General features: G+C 35.7%; 1 protein-coding gene across 3 annotated transcripts in view; it reads left to right on the forward strand.

Moving 5' to 3' along the window:
- The window catches only part of FCHSD2 (FCH and double SH3 domains 2), a 299,344-nt gene that overhangs the window by 30,656 nt on the left and 250,955 nt on the right, over nucleotides 1-17,733 (forward strand). For all 3 annotated transcript variants that reach the window (XM_060103088.1, XM_060103089.1, XM_060103087.1), the window contains exon 3: nucleotides 13,821-13,866. In XM_060103088.1, the coding sequence (XP_059959071.1) occupies nucleotides 13,821-13,866 (46 nt within the window). The remainder of the gene's footprint in view (nucleotides 1-13,820; nucleotides 13,867-17,733) is intronic.

Genomic DNA, 17,733 nt, shown 5'->3' on the forward strand with positions numbered 1-17,733 from the left:
ATTCACAGAAAACATCAATAATTTTTTTTAATTAAAATTGAAGTAAAATTAACATAAAGTTTACCGTTTTAACCATTTTAAAATGTACAATTCAGTGGCTTCCAGTACATTCACAGTGCTATACAACAATCACCACTATCTAATTCTAAACCACTTTTATCACCCCCAAAAGCAACTAATTAAGCTGTCATTCACCATGTTACCCCTCCCTAAGTCCCTGACAATGACTGATCTGCTTTCTATTTGTATTGATTTGCCTACTCTGGACATTTCATATAAGTGGAATCATACTGTATGAGGCTGTAAAGGTTAATTTTATATGTTGGCTGGGCTGTGGTGCCCAGATTTGTGTCAAACATTATTCTGAATGTCTCTCTGAGGGTGTTTTTGTATGAGGTTAGCATTTAAATCAGTAGATTTTAAGTAAAGCAGATTGCTCACCATAATATGGGTGGGCCTCATCCAGTCAGTTGAAGACCTGACTAGAACAAAAGACTGGTCTCCTGAGTAAGAGGGAATTCTGCAGGAGATGGCCTTTGGACTTGAACTGCATTATCATCTTTTTCCTAGGTCTCCAGTCTGATGGCCTTCAACTTAAACTGCAGCATCAGCTTTTCTCTAGGTCTTCACCCTATTATCCCACCCTGCAAAATTTAGACTTAACATCTCTATAATTCCATGAGCAAATTCCTTAAAATAAATGTCTTTTTATACATCTACACATGGTACTGGTTCTGTTTTTTCTGGAGAACCATACTAACACAGTGGCCTTTTGTGACTGACTACTTTCACTTAGCATAGTGTTTTTGAGGTTCATCCGTGTTGTAATATATGTCAGTATTTATTACTTTTTATGGATGAATAATATTTCATTTTATGGATATACCATATTTTATTTATCTGTTGATCTCTTGATGGACATTTGGGTCATTTCCACTTTTCGGCTGTTACGAATAATGCTGCCATGAACTTCTGTCTACAGGTTTTTGTTTTAACATCTATTTTCAGTTTTTGACTGTATACTGAGGAGTGGAATTATTGCAGTATATAGTAATTTTATGTTTAGCTTTTTGAGGAAGTACCGAGCACAACAGGTGTACCATTTTACATTCTTACCAGCAGTGTATAGGGGTTCTTGTTTCTCCACATCCTGGTCAATATTTGCTCTTTTCCATTTTGTTTTTGTTTGTTTATGTTATAGTCATCCTAATGGGTGTGAACTGATATCTCATTGTGGTTTTGATTTGCATTTCCCTAACAACTAATGTTGTTGGACATCTTGTCATATGGTTATTGGCTAGTTGTATATCTTCTTTGGACAAATGTCTATTTAATACTTTTGCCCATTTTTAAATTGGACTGCTTGTCTCTTTGTTGTAGATTTGTAAGAGTTCTTTGTATATTCTGGTTATTATACCCTTATTAGATATATGATTTGCAAATATTATTCTATTCTTTTGTCTTTTCATATTCTTTATAAGTTCCTTTGATGCACAAACATTTTTAATTTTGATGAAGTTCATTTTACATATTTATTCTTTTGTTGATTGTGTTTTTGGTGTTCCATTTAATAATCTGTTGCCAAATTCAAGGTGAAGAAGATATATTCCTATGCCTTCTTTTAAGAGTTTTATAGTTTTAGCTATTACATTTAAGTCTTTGATCCATTTTAAGTTTTATGTTTGGAATGAGATAGGGGTCCAACTTCTTTCTTTTGTGTGTGCAGATCCAGTTGTCCTGGCACCATTTGTTGAAGAGACTATTGCGCCTCTAATAGTCTTGGCATCCTTGTTGATAATCAGTTGGCCGTAGATGTTTGAGTTGGTGTCTGGACTATCAATTCCATTGAAAAATACTGTAAACCAACAGACATATACAGAACACTCCACCCAACAAAGCAGAATATACATTTTTCTCAAGTGCACATATCTCAAGGATAGACCATAAGTTGGGGAATAAACAACTATCAATACATTAGAAAATACCAAAATCATGCAAAATATCTTTTCTGACTACAATGGAATGATGCTATAGAAATCAACAGAAGGAAAACTGAAAAATTTGCAAATATGTGGAAACTAGACAATATAATCTTGAATAATGAGTGGGCTAAAAGAAATCACTAGGAAAATTAGAAAATACTTTGAGAGGAATGAAAACAAAACCACAACATAACAAAACTTATGGTATGCAGTGAAAGTGCTTGGGAAATTTATAGCTCTAAACACTTACATTAAAAATGAAGTAAGATCTCATATTAACCTAACTTTACACCTAAGGAACTAGAAAAAGAGCAAGCCGAAACCAAAGCTAGCAGAAGGAAGAAAATTATAAAGATTATATTAGAGATAAAACAGAGAATAGCAACACAATAGAATCAATGAAACCAAAGTGGGTTCTTTGAAAAGATCAGCACATTGACAAACCTTTAGCTAGTGTAAGAAAAAGAGAAGATGACAATAAATAAAATCAGAAGTGAAAGTGGGGACATTACATCCTGTTCTACTGAAATAAAAAGGATTATAGGAGAGTACTATGAGCAGTTGTACACCAACAAATTGGATAACCTAGACGAAATGGATAAATTCCCAGAAACAGACAAATTACTAAAACTGAATCAAAATGAAATAGAAATGCTCAACAGACTTTTGACAAGTAAAGAGATTGAATTAGTAATCAAAAAATCTTCCAATAAAGACAAGTCTAGGACTAAAATTCACAGTTGAATTTTACCTTATGGTTAAAGAAGAACTAACATCAATACTTTTCAGAATCTTCAAAAAAAAATAGAAAATGAGGGAACACTCCTAACTCATTCTATGATGTCCTTATTACCTTGATAACCAAAGTCAGACAAAGATACCACAAGAAGCTACAGATCAATATCCCTTATGAACACTGATACAAAAATCCTCAACAAAATACTAGTACACTGAATCCAACAACACATTAAAAGGATTATACACTATGACAAAATGAAATTCATTCCAGGAATGCAAAGTTCAACATAAGAAAATCAAGGAATGAAATATACCATATTAATAGAATGAAGGGGAAAAAAAACCCATTAATAGCATGAAGGGGACAGAATTCAACACCTTTCATGATAAAAACACTCAAACTAGGAATTGAAGGAAACTTCTTTAATAATCCTGTTTTTTTTTGTTTTTTTTTAATATTTCCTTATTTAGTTGGTTGCTCTGGGTCTTAGTTGTGGCAAGTGAGCTCCTTAGTTGTAGGATGTGAACTCTTAGTTGCAGCATGCCTGTGGGATCTAGTTCCCTGACCAGGAGTCAAACCCGGGCCCCCTGCCTTGGGGGCTTGGAGTCTTAACCACTGCTCCACCAGGGAAGTCCCCCGAAGGAAACTTCCTTAACATGATAAAGGGCACATATGAAAAGCCTACAAGTTAACATTATACTCAGTGGTGAAAGACTAAAAGCTTTCCCCCAAAAGGAACAAGGCAGGATGCCCACTTCACCACTGCTATTTTCTTGTGACTTTGACATTCTATAATTCTATCTGGAAGTGGTATTTGCTTCATTAGGGTTTTTGTTTGTTTGTTTGTTTTTTGTTTTTAAGTTTTAAAAATTCATCTGCTCCATGGCAGCATTTTTCTCATGAGGGTCCTTCAGCTACTCTGTTTTTCCTGTGCTGTTTTTTCTTCTTTTTAAAATTTTGTATTTGCATAGATCTATTCTTGCTCCTTTTGGGGTTATTTTTGAATGAAGAGGGTTTTTCCTGTACAACTTTTTAGGATAGCAGAAGTAGGTATCTTAGGGTAGCTACAGTCTTCAAATTTACAGTAATTTTCTTTATGACCAGGGTTGAGTCTATGAATTTATTTTCTTTCTCCTCAGCCAGAGAAGATGGCTGCTTCAGGGCCATTCATAGTGCAGGCTGTCTCACTATTTTTTTTTCTTTTTCCACACCAGCAGCCTAATTTCTGCCAGCGTAGATTGTGTGATTTCTGATTTAGTACTTTTTCCTCTTTCTTCAAACTGAGCAGCAAACAAAGCTCCCTCTACCAGCCCATGTCCCCTGTTTCTTGTTTTGTTTGTTTTGTTTTTTTGCGGTACGCGGGCCTCTCACTGTTGTGGCCTCTCCCGTTGCGGAGCACAGGCTCTGGACGCACAGGCTCAGCGGCCATGGCTCACAGGCCCAGCCGCTCCGTGGCATGTGGGATCTTCCCGGACCGGGTCATGAACCCACATCCCGTGCATCGGCAGGTGGACTCTCAACCACTGCGCCACCAGGGAAGCCCTGTCCCCTGTTTTCGTTGTTGTGAATGTGGTTTAAATTTTATACCTCAGAAAGCTGCAGTTGAAGAAATGTACTCCCCCCCACCCCTTTGAGTTTTGGAACCTCATGCCTTATATTACCCTCCTTCTCCAATTTAATTGTCTCTCCTTAGGCCTCTCTCCCACTTACATTTCTTATGTTTCCTAGTTTTATTGGAGATCATGTTTGCATTTATGTTTTTTATTCTGTTTGTTGCTTTTGGGTAATTTCTGAGAGAAGGGAGATTCTGACTTTGCTCTGTTATCTAATACCAGAAGTACTTAAAATATAATTTTTTGTTAGTGCTTTACATATTCAGTTAGTCAAAATATTTTAACTGGATTAAATTTCATAGTTATAAACTGTAGATGTGATATTTTCACTTAGCTAACAAATACTTTTCTAGTATTTACTATGTGCCAAGGCTGTTCTAAGTGCTTTATTATCAATATGTACTCATAATTCTATGAGGTAGATGTTCTTTTTATTCTTATTTAATTGATAGGAAACTGAAACATGGTAAGGAAAATTAACTTGCCCAAGGTTACCTAATTAATAAGAAATAAGAATGAACACTTTCTACTTTTCATTCTATGCCTGTAGCATTTGTGGGTCTTGGCATCATTTGATTATACCTTATGCTAGTGAATCCCTTGAGAGCAGAGTCCATGCCTCATTCATTTTTATATTCCCAGTGCATATTTAGTAGAATACCTGAAATTCAAAAGATACTCAAAGAATGTTGTTGGTGAATTAATATTTTTTATTAGGAGCCAAGTAATTTTCTCTCTGTCAGACTTGTATAGCTTCAGTTGTTTGTTCTACTTGCCTTGTTTAAAAATTTTTTTTTTTTTTTGGTATTCTCATGTCATCATTTAATGCTATTGCCATATTTGTGTTAATAACACCTCTAAAAACAGCTGTTGTATTCCAGGGCAAAATTATAAAGGTTTCCTTATGAAAGAGTTGTCAGTGTCCTGATAATATAAGTACTAGTACCCTTAGCCCTGTTTGCTATCCGTGCTAACAGATTATTTTTTATATTCTGTTATTAGTTATTTTTAAACAGTGTCATTTGTAAAATAAGAGGTCAGCGAACTCAGAGTAGTAAAAATGTGGTGGTCGTCTTGTAGTTCATTTGTTTTTATTGCTGAGTTTTATTCCACTGTAAGAATATGTCACTGTTTGTTGATCTATTATCCCACTGGCGGGCACTGGGACCGTTTCCTGTTTTGGGCTATTTATGAATAAAAGTACTATGAATATTTTTGTCAAGTGTTTTTGTGGAGATTTGTTATCATTTCTCTTGGTAAATGCCTAGTATTAGAATTTATGTCAAGATAGATGTATGTTTAGTTACATAAGAAATACCAGATTTTTTTCCCCAAGTGGTTGTACCATTTTACATTCCCATGGACTACATGTTAGAGTTTCATTGCTCTGTACCCTCACTGATGTTTATAATGATCAGTATTTTTGATTTTAGCCATTCTGGTGGGTGTGTTTGTTTTTAATATTCATCATTATGGGTTTGATATCCCATCTCCACTACCACCATTAATAATTTGAATGTTCTTTGGTTGTTATGCTTATCCTGGTGATGAATTACAGAGTTAGGGAGTTCCCAAGACAACTGTCACTCCAGATACCAACTGCAAGTTTGGAGGCCTCCAAGACCACCCTCACTTCTGACATAACTTGCAAGATCGTGGTCCCCAAGACTAACCTTGGATTTGATAATTTGCTAGAAGAAATCCCTGAAAGTTTACTTAAAATTATGGTTTATTACAGTGAAAGGATATATTTTAAAATTAGCCAAGGGAAGAGGTGTATTTGGTCAGTTAGATAGATTGACTGCCCATGTGGCTGACCTTGGTCTCCAGCTCCTTCAGAAGTTGAGCTGATACCACATGCACCCCACCCCCCAATAAATCACATTGTTGTTAGCATTTTCTATCTGGCATGGCCTAAGGGTCCCAGGTAAACAAAAACACTCTTATCAGGCATGACATTCCAAAGGTTTAGAGATTACCTCCCAAAGCCAAGGGCAAAGGCCAGACCTATCTTTGGGCAAGGCTAAACCTTTATTACACACCTTTATACCTTCCTTGGTTGTTTTTTTATTTTTCTTTCATTAATTTTCTAAATATTTTTGTGACTTTTTAATGAAAATTTCAAACATACAACAAGGTTGAAAGAATTTTACAGTAAACACCCATCACCCAAACCTAAATTCTACTGTTAATATTGTACTGTACAGTGTACTCGCTTTGTCACTTATCTATGCATTTACCCATCTTCTATCCATCAACAATCCACCTTATTTTTAAAATTTATTTCAAAATAATTGTACACATTACCAGGCTTTTCCCTAAATAATTCAGCATGCAGGTCATTAGAGCTCAGTATTTCTTATAGTTTCTTATTTTGAGGTAAAATTTATATACAGTGAAATATAAATCTTAGGTATACTATTGCTAAGTTTTGACAAATACATTCACTCAAGTAACCCAGCCTCTATCAAAATTAAATTTTGTATTTTTCTTTTCTTTTTTAAAAAATTTATTTATTTTTTATTTTTATTATTTTTGGCTGTGTTGGGTCTTTTTTGCTGTGCGCGGGCTTTCTCTGGTTGCAGGGAGCGGGGGCTACTCTTCATTTCGGTGCATGGGCTTCTCACTGCGGTGGCTTCTGTTGTTGCAGAGCACGGGCTCTAGGCGCGTGGGCTTCAGTAGTTGTGGCACATGGGCTTAGTTGCTCCGCGGCATGTGGGATCTTCCCGGGCCAGGGCTCGAAGCCATGTCCCCTTCATTGGCAGGCGGATTCTTAACCACTGCGCCACCAGGGAAGCCCCCCCTTTTTAAAATATTTATATATTTATTTGGCTGCACTGGGTCTTAGTTGCAACATGCGGACTCTTTTAGTTGTGGCAAGTGGGCTCTTAGTCGAGCCATGCGGGATCTAGTTCCTGACCAGGGATCGAACCCGGCCCCGTGGAGTCTTCCCACCAGACCACCAGGGAAGTCCCCTTCCTTGGTTTTTAAAGCTCACAAAATGTTTGTGTTAACTGATATAATCTGTGACCAAGGTCAAGAGACTTAATTGGTTCGTGTGGATATAGACTGTGATCTTGGTTCCGCCTATCCCAGGAGCTAACATAACTGAGTTGTTTAACTGAAACTTAATGAAGTCTGAAACCTGATTATAGAGTTTCTGTCTGTTCTTTCATTCATTAAGCAAATGTTTATTGAACTACTACTGTTTTCAGGCACTGTGCTACACATGTAAATACAAAGCACACTCACTGCTCCCAGGGAACTCCATAGTCAATTCACAGACAATTACAGTACTTGAAGCACGTGCTATGTTATAAGATGCTGGAGGACCACAGAGAGGGTGTCTAAATCACAAGTGGAATTCAGGAAGATTTCTCAGGAGAGGTCATGTTTAAGCTAAGTTTTGAAGGATAAGAGATATAGGTCAAGTAATAGGGGAAAGGAATTCCAAGCAGAAAGGACCACGTTTGCTAGAGTGTGAAAGCAGGAGCCTAGGTCCTTTTACTATACTTAGTTCTAGCCTAGGATGTGAATGGAGGAGTTTATAGACATGAAGCCACACTAGCAGTCAAGTCTGGATAGTAAGTAACCTCATCTGTCATGTTAAAGGAATTTAGATTTTTTTCTAAGAATGATGAAGAGCCATTTCAGAAATGTTAGCAGGAAAGTGGCTTGATCAGATTTATTTTACGAAAATTATTTAGAACATTAGATTTTTATTATTGTTGCATGGATTTATTCTTATTCCTTTCTATATCATATGGAATTTATATGAGTTGATTGAAAATTAGTGCTTTTTTATCTTTAATTTTTTCTAATTATAGAAATATTAAATAATTATTAGAAAAAAAACATAGAATAGAAAATAAAGAATCTCACATCCTCTTCTTTTAACAATAAAAATTTGGATATATTCTTTGAGTGGCCCCCCCTGATATGTATTTTCCAGGTATACAGAATTTATACAGATACCTGTATTACATAGAGGTATATATTAATATTTTTAAGATAAAATGAGATCTTGCTTTACATATTCTTCTGAAGCTTTTAAAAAATATTGGGTAATATATTATAGCTTTCTTCATAGTACTTATAATTATCCCATTTATTATTAAATATTTATTTGTATAATGATTTATTTACTATCTGTTAGTCCTATTTGATGTCTGTCTTATTCAGTGCTATATCATCAGTACCTATACAGTGTCTTTTCCACGATAACCAGTCAGTTGCATGAGTTAATTGAGGCTATCTTTCTATACCAGCACATACAGAATTACCACATTCTTTTTAGTGGCCATATAGGATTCTTCTGAATGTAATAGAATATATTTTGAAAGGTTAGTTTGTTCCATTTAACTATTAAATTTTTAAAAATATGCAGTGGGAATGTAAAATGGCACAGCTGTTATGAAAAATAGTTTGATGGTTCTTCAAAAAGTTAAGCATAGAATTATCATATGACCCAGCATTTCTACTCTTAAGTATACATTCAAAAGAACTTAAAACTTAGTTCTACATAGAAATTCATAAACGAATGTTCATAGCAGCATTATTCATACTATTGAAGATGTAGAAACAACTCAAATGTCCATTGGTGGATGAATGGATGAATTGTAGTATATCCATGCAATGAAGTATTATTCAGCCATAAAAAGGAGCAAAGTATTGATACATTCTACAACTTGGATGAATCTTGAAAACATGCTAAGTGAAAGAAGCCAGACACAAAAGATTACATATTACATGATTCCTTTTATATGAAATATCCAGAATAGACAAGTCTATGGAGACAGAAAATTGGCTTAGTTGTTGCCAAGGGTAAGGGGAGTGGGAATGGAGAATGATTACTTACTTAATGGGTATGAAGTATTCTTCTGGAGTGATTAAAAAGTTTTGAAAGTAGGGAGAGGTGGTGGTTGTACGCACTGTAAATGCACTAAATACTGTTGAATTGTATACTTTAAAATGCTTAATTTTGGGCTTCCCTGGTGGCGCAGTGGTTAAGAGTCCGCCTGCCGATGCAGGGGACACGGGTTCGTGCCCCGGTCCGGGAAGATCCCACATGCCGCGGAGTGGCTGGGCCCGTGAGCCATGGCCGCTGAGCCTGCGTGTCCGGAGCCTGTGCTCCGCAACGGGAGAGGCCACAACAGTGAGAGGCCCGCGTACAGCAAAAAAAAAAACAAAACAAAAACAAAACAAAAATGCTTAATTTTATGTCATATAAATTTTACCTCAGTGAAAAATATATACATGTACACATGGTATAGATTCAAACAATACAAACAAGAAATCAGTAAAAGGTCTTTCTTTTACCACTATGACCAATTCCTTTCTTCATAAGGAACAATTGTTAGACCAGTTTCATGTTAAATATTTCAGGGAATTCTATCACAGTGATTCCTAAGGGGACCACAGTAGCATTTTTGAATGGTACAGTTTTATATCTGATGGACTGTGGTAACTGAGAAGTATCATAATGATCATAATCCAGCATATACATGTAAACATTTTTATATGAAAAGATAGTAATATACTATATATATTATTCTGTAACTTTTTTGTTTACTAACCATTGCATCTTCCTATAAAGTTGCAATTTACTAAATAATCCATCTTTTCCCCTTTGAATCAAAATGCCATCTTTTTTAGTTACTAAATTTTTATTTATTATATTGATATTTGGTATTTGGGTATATTTGGGTGTATTTCTGACTTAGGTTTCATTACCTCTGTTTGCTCATTTCATTACCGAGCTGTTTTAATTACTGTTGCTTTTAAACTTAATTTTCACTATCTGGTGAGAGTAGGTGATAATTTTTAACATTATTCTTTTTCAGAATGTTTATAACAATTCTTTTTAAAAAAATATTATTATTTATTTATCTTTGGCTGCATTGGGTCTTTGTTGCTGTGCACAGGCTTTCCCTGGTTGCGGCAAGTAGGGGCCACTCCCCCCTGCGGTGCACGGGCCTCTCATTTTGGTGGCCTCTCTTGTTGCAGAGCTTGGGCTCTAGGCACATGGGCTTCAGTAGTTGTGGCACACGAGCTCAGTAGTTGTGGCTCGCGGGCCCTAGAGCGCAGGCTCAGCAGTTGTGGCACACGGGCTCAGTTGCTCCATGGCATGTGGGATCTTCCTGGACCAGACTCGAACCCGTGTTCCCTGCATTGGCAGCCAGATTCTTAATGACTGTGCCACCAGAGAAGCCCCTATAAGAATTCTTAAGTGTTCATTTTTCCATTTGAACTTTATAATCAATTTACCTAAATAAAAGAAAAATACTTCTGGAATAATGGCAAACTTATCTCTCAGCTCCTCAGACCTTGGCAACTGATAATCTACTTTCTGTCTTTATGGACTTGCCTATTCTGGACATCTTGTATAAATGGAATCATATAATATGTGGGATTTTATGTCTGGCTTCTTTCACTTAGCCTGATGTTTTCAAGTTTCATCCATATTGTATCATATATCAGTACTTTGTTCCTTTGAGTGATATACCATCGTATGAATGTAGCAACATCTTGCTTATCCTTTCATCAGTTGATGGACATTTGGGTTGTTGTCACTTTTTGGCTATGATGAATAATGCTGCTATGAATATTCATTTATAGGTTTTTGTGTAGATGTATGTTTTAAGTTTTCATGGGTATATACCCAGGAATATAATTGCTGGGTCTTATGGTAACTCTATGTTAAACCTTTTGAGGAACTCTCAGACTATTTTCTGAAGCAGCTGTACTGTGTTACATTCCCCAAAGCACTCTACCAGAGTTCTCATTTCTCTACATCCTTGCCAGCACTTGTTTTTGTCCATCTGTTTAATTATAGCACCCATTAATATTTTAAAAGAGAAACTGATGTTGAATTTTAACAAATACCTTTATATCTTATATGAAGGTTATTTTTTTGCTCTGTTCTCTTGCTGTGGTTTATAATAAATAGATTTCCTAATATTGATGATGTGAATTTTGAGCAGTTGTGATCTTGTGTTTGTTTTATTTAGAAGAAGAAATTACTTAGTAGACATGTAATTGTTTAACAACAACTAAAAATTGCACTGACAATTTTAAAATTAGTTGATATGCATGTTCAGAGTAAAAGAGTTAGTTCCCCTTTTCTTGCAGACTTCACTTGAACATTCTTATTTCAAGATGAGATACATCTAAGGTTAAAAGGGTTCTAAATAAATAGCTGAAATCTTTCCTTTCATCTTTTGTAAAATATTAAAAATACCACCTCCTTCAAAATACAGGTAAGTTTTCAGATTTTTAATGATTAAAGTTTAAGCAAGTTCATTTTAATTAGTCTTGTTTGCCTGGGGAGATATATTTAGTAACACAAGTCATGATTTCTCAGCCCAATTTTAATAAAACAACATGGGTGTAAAAAAGGTTTGTGCATATATTTATAAGTGCATTTATTTACTTAAAATAAGGACTTTATTTTTTCAAACATAATGTATATTCGTACTAAAACATCAGAAAATATAGAAAGCAAAAGAAGAAAGTGAAAGCCAGTAATCCCACTGTCCAGAGAAAACTTACATTACTATTATATATATGTATATGCAGACACACATAATTTACATATATATACACATACACCAAATATATATATATAATACAGTATACAAATGCATGTATACAGTGTGCTTTACATATATGCATATATAATACATAGTTTATATGTTTTCTCTTAAGGAGAGTAGACGAATTGTATTTTAAAGGACTGTGTTAAACGCTTTATAATGCACCAAACCCCATAAGGAAAAGGGTCTTGCTCAACTCTTTTTTTGCTTGTTTTTTAAATTGTGGTAAAATACATATAAGATTTACTATCTTAATCATTTTTAAGTGTACAATTTAGTGCTATTAAGTACATTCATTTTGTTTTGCTGCCACTACCATCCATCTTCAGAACTCTTTGCATCTTGCAAAACTGAAACTCTCTATCTATTAAATAATAACTCCTCTGATCCCCTCCTCCCACTCCCTGGCAACCACAATTCTCCTTTGTGTCTATATGATTTTGACTGCTCCAAGTACCTTATATAAATGGACTCATACAGTATTTGTCCTCTTGTGGCCGACTTATTTCACTCAGCGTAATATCCTCAAAGTTTATTCATGTTGTAGCATATGTCAGAAATTCCTTCCTTTTTAAAGCTAAATAATAGTTATCCATCCCAAACAAATGTGGTAAAATTTTAAATACTTTAATTTCTTACAGAAGAAGTGAATAGTCATGTTGGTAAATTTAAATAATTATTAAAATGGGGAGTTTTGTTTTATTGACTTTTTTTCTATTCCAGCTCTTTCTTTATATTTTTCACTTTTTACTGTGATATCTCTGCCTTAATGAAGTGCTTTTAAGAGCACAGATACCTGACACCTCACAGAAAAGTCTTTAAACTTAGACTACTCAAAGTAAATTGTTAATGTTATCATATTTCATTGACTCTGCCTTGCCTGTGGTTTGTAAGGTACACTGTTATTTCATGTACTGTTAAGATAGAAGAAAATACTGCCAATCATTATTTATTTGTTTATTTATTTTTAAAGGAACATTTATTTATTTAGTTAGTTTTTGGCTGCATTGGGTCTTTGTTGCTGTGTTTGGGCTTTCCCTAGTTGCGGCGATTGGGGGCTACTCTTCGTTGCGGTGTGTGGGCTTCTCATTGCCGTGGCTTCTCTTGTGGTGGAGCACGGGCTCTAAGTGCGCGGGCTTCAGTAGTTGTGGCACGTGGGCTCAGTAGTTGTCTGCCAATCATTTAAAAGATGAATACCAATATCATAAATGTTAAAATGTGAAAAGTATTTACTGTAGAATCTGTGAAATATAATACATGTGTGGAAAGGGTGCTCTTATTATACCATAACATGTGGTGGCCTTGTACTTTGTTTTGTGACTCTTGTAAAAGAATGGAATGAAGGAAATGATTTGACTATTTCATGTTGAGAAGCTGATCAAATTTTGATTTTTCACCTTGTTTTCTATAGTCCCTCTATGTTTATTATTTATATTCAGGAAACATTTTTACTACCTACTATGCACTAGCCATTGTGATAACAGTAGCTAACACACATACGCACACACACACACACACACATCTGTCTTTTACTCTGTGCTGGTCACTATTTTGAGCACTTTATATATTGTCATTAACTAAATTTTACACTATCCCTATGAGGTAGATACTATTTCTATATCCATTTTACCAAGAAGGAAACTGAGGCACAGAGAAGTCAAGTGACTTGACCAGGGTCATACAGCTAGTAAGTGGTGGAGCTAGGATTTGAATGTGGATTGTCTTAACTCCAGGGTCTGTGGTGTCAGCAGTATTCTTAGGCACACAAGGTGAATGACATATTGTGCCTTCCCTCAACACAGCTTACCAAGCAGTATGTGGGGGTGTATTGATAACTTTACATAAAATTATTGTTATATGTTTGGTAACGAATTTTTATTTGTGTTTTTAGGACATTCAGTCAGAAGAAGGCTGCTATTGAAAGAGAGTATGCACAGGTAAGCTTGGAAGTGGAGGTCCCCATCCTAGAATACCTCTTCTTTGGCTTAAGGGCAGATATGGTTGTTGGAGAGAAGTGTTGGCATCCCTGTATGCTCCTTTTCTTATTTTTGGTTCTCTCACTTTGATCCTCCTTTTACTCCATTTGAATCTTCAAATGAAGAGCTAATTTGCTTCTTACTACAAAGAATGTTGTGAACATTCTGGGAGAAGCTAATAGTCACAATATTTGTAAAGTATTTACAAGTATAAGTGATGGTGAATACATTTTACAAGTATATATATTCATTCTCCCTTATATATCCCATACTCTGCATTTTTATGAAAGGTTAATTATTTTTGTTCAATCAGGTATTTATTTCTCATTAGGTCCCTGTTGATAGAGAATGGCGTGATTTCAGTTGATGATACGGTGCTATTTATAGGGAAATTTAAGCATTTATTTTATTTTTTTAAAAATATTTATTTATTTATTTATTTATTCATTCATTCATTCTGCACCGGGTCTTAGTTACGGCATGCGGGATCTTTGTTGCAGTATGCGGGCTCTTAGTTGCAGCATGCGGACTTCTTAGTTGTGACATGCGCACTTCTTAGTTGCAGCATGTGGACTCTTGGTTGTGGCATGCGGACTTCTTGGTTGCAGCATGCAGACTTCTTAGTTACGGCATGTGAACTCTCTGTTGTGGCAGGCATGAGGGGTCTAGTTCCCCGACCAGGGATCGAACCTGGGCCCCCTGCATTGGGACCGTGGAGTCTTACCCACTGGACCACCAGGGAAGTCCCATAAGCACTTATTTTAATTAGAATCTTATTTGCTCTCAGATAGCTAAATGTGCCAAGGAAAAATTATGTTGATATATCATTTTGTGAGTATGTAAGAATTAATAAGTATCCATCCTTATACAAAAACAGTTTAACATAATTTGGAAATTTTGGCCCTTGTAAGCAATTACTTTCCATGTGGAGTAGAATTCTAAAATTGATCCCCCCCCAAAAAATCATAAAAGTAGTATTTGTTACAAAATTTAAAAATACAGGAGAGCACTAGAAGGAAAAATTAACACCCAGGAAATGCTGTACATGATAACCCCTGTTATCAGCGTAATTTGTGTTGTTGCTGCTGCTATTGTTATTATCAATATAAATAATAAAATTGGGGAATGATTTTATTTGTACTTTGTTAGATCTTGATTTTAGTTTTATTCTGATTTCTTTGTAGTTTACCAGGTAGCTGTCTGCCTTTATTTTATTTTATAGTCTTAGAAAAGGAATTATCTATTTTTGAAAACTTAGACTCAGTAATTCATTAATTCAGCTGTTAGTTATTGAGTGCTTATTATATATCAGGTGCTTTACATAATGAATAGCATTAGTTCTAACGTTACTGCTGGACCTTTATTCTTTGCATATATAATAGATACTAGTAATGATAGCTAATATTGATTTAATCCCTACATTGTACCAGGCACTTTGCTGATAATTTTATATATATTATCTGGTTTAATTCTCTCCATAAACCTTTAAAATAGGGAGTTACTATGCTGTTTACAGGTATGTTTTCATGTAGTCCCTTTATAGATATGCTTCCATTGGGATCAGAGTATATCATATGCTTTTAAAATTTAATACAGGGAATTCCCTGGTGGTCCAGCGGTTAGGACTCTGTGCTTTCACTGCCGAGGGCCTGGGTTCGATCCCTGGTCGGGGAGCTAAGATCCCAAAAGCCGCGTGGCCAAAAAAAAAAAAACAACTTTTTTTTAATACAAAGTGAAAATTTTTGCATGATACATTCTTCTGTAACATATTGTAAAGTTTTAATAATCAAATAAATAGGACTGGTTCATGATTAAAAATATAAAATAGTACATTAAATTGTATGAAAAGTAGCAGTCCTCTGATGTAATGCCAGTCTTTTTCCTCAGAGAAAAGACTAAAAATGAATCCTGTTTTGGTTCTTCTGGTGATCTTTTCCGTATCTTTAAATAATGTGCATAATTGAGTCTTGATTTATCAACTCTAGACATTATTGCTTGATTACTACTTAATTAAATGAGAAATTAGCTTCTTAAGCCATTCCTTTCCAGCCTACTCTTTCCAATATAATTTGTCACTATTTTAGTGCCTTTGCTACTTTTCTTCTTTTTTTTTTAAAGGGAACTTTATTTTTCTTCTTTATTTCTTCCTTCCTTCCTTGGCTGCGTGGGGTCTTCCTTGCTGCGCGGGCCTTCATTAGTTGCGGTGAGTGGGGGCTACTCTTCCTTGCAGTATGCGGGCTTCTCATTGTGGTGGCTTCTCTTGTTGCGGAGCATGGGCTCTAGGCGCACGGGCTTCAGTAGCTGTGACACGAGGGCTTTGGTAGTTGTGACTTGAGGGCTCTAGAGCGCAGGCTCAGTAGTTATGGCACACAGGCTTAGTTGCTCCGCGTCAGGTGGGATCTTCCGGACCAGGGCTCGAACCCGTGTCCCCTGCATTGGCAGGCGGATTCTTAATCACTGCACTACCAGGGAAGCCCAGCTACTTTTCTAACTCTAAATTATCTACTTAGACTTCTATCTCTTCTGTTAAACACACACACACATATGTTACATGTATAGATAGATGTATTTATGTGTATATATGTATACACACAATGCAGTTGAATTATATTTTACAAAGCAGTCAGATTTACTCTTGAAAAATTTCTTTAAATGTCTGTCAGGTAAATTATATCTGGTTGTGTTTATATAATTCTATATAATAATGTATGCAAACTGTATAAGGTAGCTAATAGTAGATATTTCAAAATTTCATATTCATAAAGTAAAGTATTTCTTTGTCTCTCTGCTTTGGACAGTTGAGTACATTTATGGAGAGCCAGTTTGCTGACTCTTCTTGTTATTTGTCATATTTGCCTTTTAGATGATATTTTCAGTGTTTTCCCAGTTAATTTTTCAATTTATTTCTTTTCTTTTTAATTTATTTTATTTATTTATTATTTTTGGCTGCGTTGGGTCTTTGTTGCGCGCGGGCTTTCTCTAGTTGCGGCGAGTGGGGGCTGCTCTGCGTTGCAGTGCGTGGGCTTCTCATTGCAGTGGCTTCTCTTGTTGCGGAGCATGAGCTCTAGGCACGCGGGCTTCAGTAGTTGTGGCTTGTGGGCTTCAGTAGTTGTGGCTCATGGGCTCTAGAGCGCAGGCTCCGTAGTTGTGGTGCATGGGCTTAGTTGTGGCGCATGGGCTTAGTTGCTCTGTGGCATGTGGGATCTTCCCGGATCAGGGATCAAACCCATGTTCCCTGCATTGGCAGGCAGATTCTTAACCACTGTGCCACCAGGGAAGCCCCTGAATAACTTTTAGATTCAGAGCCATTAATTTCCTTGTTTTTCCACACTGTATTACCTCTCTACCACTTAGTGCATTAGAAAGCAGCATTTCTTGACAGAGTCTCCCAGTATTTCCTCCAGGAATTTTTCCTCTTTGCTGATACCACTCTCTTAAGTTTTCATGCAGAAAAGTTTCTTGATCTTAGCAGATGGTGTCAATGGAAGGTTTTCTGACAATGATAATATAGTACTTAAATGTTGGAAATGTGAGGAGTTCATTGTTTCCTCAAGCCACCAAATTCTGTTGTATCCTGACAGCAGTTAAGGGATGTTGTCAATGGTTAGATGCATCCTGATTTCAGAGATCTTAAAATGTTAAAAAAATATATATTTTATTAATAGAATTGATGAGATATGTTCTTTTTTCCCCCCAGGCTCTGTAGAGATTTCATTGTTTGAAAAAAAGTTGAAACTTGCAGGGGGGGCATTAAAGAAAGTATACTCCTAATGGCTTCTTTCTTTCGTAGACTGAGGAATGTGTTGCAAAGTAAAATATTCATAATAT

Source organism: Mesoplodon densirostris, chromosome 7 (assembly GCF_025265405.1).
Source record: "Mesoplodon densirostris isolate mMesDen1 chromosome 7, mMesDen1 primary haplotype, whole genome shotgun sequence".
Lineage (NCBI taxonomy): Eukaryota > Metazoa > Chordata > Mammalia > Artiodactyla > Ziphiidae > Mesoplodon > Mesoplodon densirostris.